General features: G+C 35.0%; 1 protein-coding gene across 3 annotated transcripts in view; it reads left to right on the forward strand.

Moving 5' to 3' along the window:
• Positions 1-4,419, forward strand: part of NOL3 (nucleolar protein 3) — a 48,784-nt gene extending 44,365 nt beyond the window's left edge. For all 3 annotated transcript variants that reach the window (XM_053695204.1, XM_053695202.1, XM_053695203.1), the window contains exons 5-6: positions 1,818-1,856; positions 3,399-4,419. In XM_053695204.1, coding sequence (XP_053551179.1) covers positions 1,818-1,856; positions 3,399-3,473 — 114 coding nt within the window. In that variant the 3' untranslated portion in view covers positions 3,474-4,419. The remainder of the gene's footprint in view (positions 1-1,817; positions 1,857-3,398) is intronic.
• Positions 4,420-7,500: the final 3,081 nt, after the last annotated feature.

The raw sequence follows: 7,500 nt of genomic DNA on the forward strand, positions 1-7,500 counted from the left end.
TATTGTTTTCAGGGGGTTGTCTATTGGATGTGGTTGATAATTGTCCTCGGCCCCCGAATTGGAGCATGGGATTATTATTTTGTCTTTTGACGCATCTTCTTTCAGGTGTTTTCAACAATTTTTTTTTAATATCCATGCTATATGTGTGTCTCTCCTGTTCCATCTTGGGGCGGCAGGGGCAGTTCTCTGTCCTCTGGCTTTCCAATATTGGAAGATGTGTGGTTTTGCCCTGGGTCATAGCAATTGCGTATGTTGGAGTTTCCCATAGACCAAGCCTCGTATATTAGTTAGCTGAATTTTTATGTGTCTATCATAATATATAATATTCCTTTACACATAGTGCTCATACAGTATCTTGGACCTAGGTTTACACTTCCAACGTACTGGGAATGGGGAGCAACCTAGAACCTCCCATTAGGTAATATGTGAGGGGTTAATACCACTCTACTTGATGCATCTTATATGTTCACACTGTGATGTTTCTGTTGGAGGTACGCTAAGCGCGTATTTTGCATGCGAATTAGGCTGGTAGGCAATGTAGGCGATGGGTTATTTAAGCTACAAGAGGTGGCAGAGCAATAGATCGGTAGTATATGGTAGTATTGTTGTATTTTGATTTATTTGTTGTATTTGATCCATCGGTTAAGACTAGATATCTGATGCCCGTCTGGGGGGCTAACTTTGATAGTGTACTGCAAAGCGCTGGGCAACGTGTGCCTATGTAGATCTGCGCTATATTGATGTGACCAGGAGGGCTGTTTACTTTACTTTAGTTGTTTACTAGTTTATGCCGAAGGGCTATCAGATCCATGATCCTAGCCTATAAGAGAAGGGGTGTGTCTCTGATGAGCCTATGAGGTTGTAGGGGGAGGTGTATTTAGAGGGATTTGCGCGATAGTGATCTTTGCTCGGGTCCCGACAGGATAGTCAATTTGAATATCCGGCTTTTTTATATACAGCACTTATCTGAGCGAGCAATAACAGTGAGCATTGACAGTGTCTCCCTCTGACCGGTGATCTTGGCCTCACTAACCATGCTGTAATATACAGGCCTGTAGTAGCGTTGTGAATGGTTGCTATGGGGATGAATAGTGACTACGAGTGTCTCCCGGATGGTTTTCTTTGGTTGTTATGACTACCTAGGCTGGAGGTGTGGTTGACAATTATCCAATGACAATACTTGCAACGTGGATTGTTCCATTTACATACAGCCCACGGGTACTTATTGACTGGGGGAACGTGAGTAAAGTGGGATCACGTATCACCTTTGATATATAGAAACACATGATTTTGGATTAACACTTTATTTGATTAACAATTTATTTGACATACATACAGGCCTATTTTGTTTTATATGGCGTTTTTGTTACACAGCAATGGTGTACTTTATGCACAGTTGGGCTACCTATATGGTATAGCCCTCTGATGTTTGCAAACGGTCTCCAATGATTGGTGACTAGAATGAGGGAGGGGCCTACAGGCCTTTATAAGTTTGTTCATTTGCACATTTGTGTTATCAGAAGAAGGGACGTTTGAGGTCCCGAAACATCACAAATAAATACTTTTATAAACAGATATCCAAAGTCCAGTGAGTGCTTTACTTTGTTTCGTTGATATATATATATATATATATATATATATATATATATATATATATATATATATAAAAATATATATACATATATGTATATATTTTTATATGAATGTGTATTTATATATACATATATATATATATATATATATATATATATTTAATTTTGTTTTTTTGTGTATGTTTAGATATTTTTCTAAATACGTTTTGCATTTTTTTCTCAAAGAAAAGAAAAAAGAAAGATGGATGCCCTCTCCAGCACAAGGTAAGAAGAAACCAGTTATTAGACGGGAAAAAATACATTTAATTTTCTCATTACTGTACAGAAGAAATCTGCCTAGTTTAAAAGGATATAAAAGTACAACAATAAAATCCAGTCAGATGTCATCACATTTAATGATTGCACTATTGCTTATAACTATAGGGTTAATCACTTGTCTTTGGTATATAATGATTGTACTATTGCTTATAACTATAGGGTTAATCACTTGTGTGTGGTATATGATTGCACTATTGCTTATAACTATAGGGTTAATCACTTGTCTTTGGTATATAACGATTGCACTATTTCTTATAACTTTGGGGTTAATCACTTGTCTTTGTTATATAATGATTGCACTATTTCTTATAACTATAGGGTTAATCACTTGTCTTTGGTATATAATAATTGCACTATTGCTTATAACTATAGGGTTAATCCCTTGAAAATTGCTGCTTCTGTGCCTATTTAGGTATGCTTTTCAATAAAGGATACCAAGAGAATGACATACATTTGATTAGTAAGAAAGTTAAAATGTCTGTTGAAGGGAAATTTAGTATTAACTACATACTAGACATAATGATATATTCATACAATGATTAGCCTTAGGATAACTTGTGTGAGATATAAGTGTAAAGCTTTAGTTTGTATTAAGTACTCTATGAGAGCCCCCATCTTTAAACTTGTTTTCTATCTTCCGCTGAGAACAAATATATATTCATTGGTAATATTTCTCCGCAGGAGAGAAGCAAGATAACTAAAAAGAATTAACTACAAAATTAAGTTCAAACATGGAGGCAACTATTAACCAACAATCAGGGTCAAATTACAGAAACATGAGAGATAATTAAATGTATAAATAAATATACAGATTATGAAATTATATTGTAAAGTAGTTTTTTTTGTTTTGTTTTTTTACTAGACATAATAAAACATATTATAATACAGTCTCAAACTGTTTAATATTCTGTTAAATTATAAGGACCTATCTAATTTATTAATGTTTAGTTGTGACTTTCCGGTCCCTTAAAGGGACACTGAACCCAAAAAATTTCTTTTGTGATTCAGATAGAGCATGCAATTTTAAGCAACTTTCTATTGTACTCCTATTATTAAATTGTCTTCATTCTCTTGGTATCTTTATTTGAAAAGCAAGAATGTAAGTTTAGATGCCGGCCCATTTTTGGTGAACAACCTGGGTTGTTCTTGCTGATTGGTGGATTAATTTAACTTATCAATAAACAAGTGCTGTCCAGGGTCTGCCTTCTTTTTCAAATAAAGATGGCAAGAGAACGAAGAAAAATTGATAATAGGAGTAAAATAGAAAGTTGCTTAAAATTGCATGCTCTATCTGAATCACGAAAGACAAAATTTGGGTTCAGTGTCCCTTTAACTTTATTGTGTAACTCTACTGGTTAGGATGACACATTTCTGTGACTAAAACAGCAGAAAGAAACACTTTGGGTTTCATTTCCTTTTAAAGTTGAAAAGATCTTGCAAATATTATAATATGATGATACCAATCTGTTTTCTTTCTTTTTTTTTTAGATTCTGTTTGGGGTTTTAGGAGCCATTATATTAGTTTTGCTCATTACTCTAATTGTATTGGCCTGCAAAATTTAATCTTCTGTACCAATAAAAGTCACACCTACGGTAATCTACTAAATGCAGTAATACAACAGTTTATGGGAACACCATGGAAAAACCTGTTCTGCATCATCTGGGAATTGTGTAGTCAATGATTTTTTGTCATATTCACTACTTAAAGGGACAGTATACACCAATTTTCATATAACTGCATGTAATAGGCACTACTATACAGAATAATGTGCACATTTACTGATATAAAACTCCAGTATTAAATGTTTAAAAACTTACTTAAAGGAACAGTATACACCAATTTTATATAACTGCATGTAATAGACACTACTATACAGAATAATGTGCACAGATACTGATATAAAAATTCAGTATAAACCGTTTAAAAACGTTCTTAAAAGCTCCTAGTTTAGCACTGTTGAAAGGGTTAGGCTGGAGCACCCACTGAAAGGGGTTCTATAGTTAAGAAAGCAGACACTTCCCCCTCCCCCTTACTCTGCATATGAAAAGACTCTTTACACAAACAGGAGCAAGCTGGAGTAGGTATACATCAGTATTCTCCGAAAACTTTAGGGCTTGGTTAGGAGACTGAAAATCAGTCTTTTTAAAAATAAACAACACTATACATTTAAAAAAAAATATATATATATATAGTATAGTCAGGCTATATAAATACGTCATCTACAAAACATTTATGAACAGAAAAATCTAGTGTATAAAGCCCCTTTGAGGTCCAGCTTGATATTCCTTAGGTCTATGGTCATTAGTACACGGATAATAAATTGTGGTGATGGAAAAAGGACATTGAACAAAGTTAAAATATAAAGCTGCAAACTTATTGTAATGTGACTCTAAATCTTCTAAATGTTCAAAATCAACAAAAAGGAAATTTGAATTAATTGTGTAAATAATGCTGCCTATGTCTAGCAATAACTGTCATGTGTAAATAAATAGATTACGTTGTTGATTATATGAGATTCTTAGTTTTCTTAGATTCTTAGCCATTAGCTAAGTAATTCTTCTAGATGATTGTTTTTGCAAATAACTATTCTACAATTAAATACTTAGGGACCCAATTATCAATGTAGACAACATACGCTGTCTGCATTTATCATTGCACAAGCAGTTCTGGTAAACTGCTTGTGCAATGCCGGCCCCTGCAGATTTGCGGCCAATCGGTAACTAGCAAGGGGTGTCAATCAACCTGATTGTATACGATCAGGCAGATTGCTGTCCGCCGCCTCAGAGGTGGCAGGTGAGTTAAGGAGCAACGGTCTTAAGACTGCTGCTTCTTAACTCCTGTTTCCAGCGAGCCTGAGGGTTCGTGCGAAAACACGTGAACATGGCCCCATTCAGGCCGCAATAAATCACCCCCTTAGTCTACAAATACAAGGGTCTATCACAACACTTTAGAGAAGCTCATCAAATGATACATTTACTGAAATCCCCCTAGACTTGAAAAGTTATGTTTTTTAGATAAACTTTTCTAAAGGATCATTATTAACCCCTTAAAGAGCTCAAAAATTAATTTTCTTCCTAAAGGCTAATTTCCATCTGAAAACTGGTAGTTATCTCTTTTGTTTGTTAACTCCATGTGGCCATACATTTTATTATGTTCACCAAATTGATCTCAGCATACGATAAGGGCAGTGGTGGGATTGAGATGGTTCTCACCAGTTCTTAACAACCTGTTCCTAAAATTTAGAAAGTGTAAAGGTTCTGTATTATGGAGGAGATAAAGAACCTGTTGCTAACATTTCGGAATCCCACCAGAACTAAAATTTAAGGATCCCACCTCTGGGTAAGAGAGAGAAAAAAGTGAATGATTTCCTTTTGTAAAATGTTTCACAATACAGAGGGTACCAGAGTAGGAACAGGATGAGAGCCCTTCAACAACTCCTATGTCAATCACAAAAAGCCCTCTGCGAAACTCTGCCAATCACAAACTCATCATCTTACTGACAAACCATCATCAGCCGCTTATAGGATCATTATTCACGTGTCCAATCTGGCATTACTTACAGCTTAGTCAGTAAGATCTCTTGGCTGCCCCACATCACTTCCTGTTTATGAAGACATGTACTCAGACATCCCAACCTGCAAAAACTCATTTCAGGGAGATGGCTTCACCCACTACTGCACTGCCACCCCCCCCCCCCCCTTCCAGTTAAATATTGGACACCTTGAAACCCTAAGTAAGATACAGTCTTATCATTAAAGTAGCTTCCCACTAAAGTCACATTTAAAAAAACCACATATAATAAACCTATTTTCCAGTGATCGTACGCTTGATGAATGCTTAAATATTTTAGAATACAAAGTTTAATTACATGCAGTAAATAAGGTAGTGTTTGTGTTTTATTTTATTAGAATAAGTGGGGGCTTTTTGGTTACTGATGCTTTGAGTGTTCTATAATGTCCCAGCAACTAAAGGCATTCCTTAACACTTTTCCAGATTTGGGCCACATTGGATCATGGTACTTGGAGTTTCAGGGAGATTGCATTCCATTTGCTGGCATCAGGGAGCCGCTATTTCAATCAGGGAGACTCCCTGAACTTCACAGGGAGAGTTGGGATGTCTGTACTTAAATATTTTGTCTGTATCCTATGAGCTCCAGTCCTAGGTGGGTCAAAATCATTCAGTTCACCATTAAATGTATGGGGATTTTTGTAGATAAATAATTTAATAGGCGTTTTAAAGGATTGTTGCTTAAAAAAAAAGGATTATATAAATAGGAACCCACCTAAAGATAGTGATTTCAGACACATGAAGGACGATCAAACGGACAAGTCTGTTCCTAGTCCATAATTTGTCCACTTCTTTTGTGTTTTGAAACAATTGCAAAGACTACAGCATAATGAGGGGCGGGGAGTTTGCAACTGTACGTGTCTAATATGTAAATGCACTTTTCTCAGGATTGTATCACAATTGCTTTTATATTTTATACATTTTTGGAATCAATATAACAAACAATTGCTGCTTTTTGACGATGCATTTTGGGATGAAAGGTTTTATGAATTATATAATATCTCACAGCTGAACTAGTAATAATATTCAACTGGTTTATGTTATTATTTGGTTACAGGGGATAAATTAATCTGGGAATTCAGCAGCTCAGTAATATTTATTAGTTATGTTCTGGGGAATAAGCGTTAGAGGACATGAATGTATTAATATGAGCTTTATCAGCTTGAGATGGGCTGCAGTATTGTGTAAGGTAAGTGGCTTCTGCTCGGTACAGGGCACTATGACAGGGTACAGAGAACTTAGCATTAAATTCATGTTCTCCTGAGCTTCCCATTGTAAAAATGCAAATACTTAATTGATATCTAGAAAAATTATATAATCTTTATGTTGCAGTAGCAAATTGTATATTCTTACAAGTGTTTGTATTTCCCTTTTTTACCATGATTCAGTGTTATTATGTATCCCACTCTACACTATACTACAGAATTAAAGGGAGGGTGAACTGTAAACCGATTTCATTTACTTATAATACCAGCATGAAGTGTATGACAAATTGCTCCTTTAGGTTTATTTTTTGTGTATGAAATATCTGATGTTGTTCTTTCACATCAAACCCATTAAAATTAGTTAAGATTACAGGGAAATCAGATCTTTTATTGTTTGACTTTCTGTATACACAAATAATTCCTCATCTTATCTCTGTCTGTATATCAAAGCCAAAAGCTTAGAGAGCGCAATTATAAATTATCATTTTATTACTTATCTCTCTTACCTGCCGCTGAGTGTACATTCCTTCTGCTGCTGTGTTTACCTAGTTTTGTTTTTACTGGTAATACTTAAATATTTATATGTTTAGCATTGGTGGGGATACCACACGCAAAATCAGCCATTTAAATGCCAAAATAAAGGTAAATGTGCTGTTTGTGAAAAACTTAAAAGGATACTAAACCATATTTTTTCTTTCATGGTTCAGAAAGAGCAGCAATTTTTGGCAACTTTCTAAGTTATTTCTGTTATCAATTTTTATTTGTTTTCTTGCTATCTTTATTTAAAAAAAACAGGAATGTAAAGCTTAGGAGCTTG

This window comes from Bombina bombina, chromosome 11 (genome assembly GCF_027579735.1).
Source record: "Bombina bombina isolate aBomBom1 chromosome 11, aBomBom1.pri, whole genome shotgun sequence".
Lineage (NCBI taxonomy): Eukaryota > Metazoa > Chordata > Amphibia > Anura > Bombinatoridae > Bombina > Bombina bombina.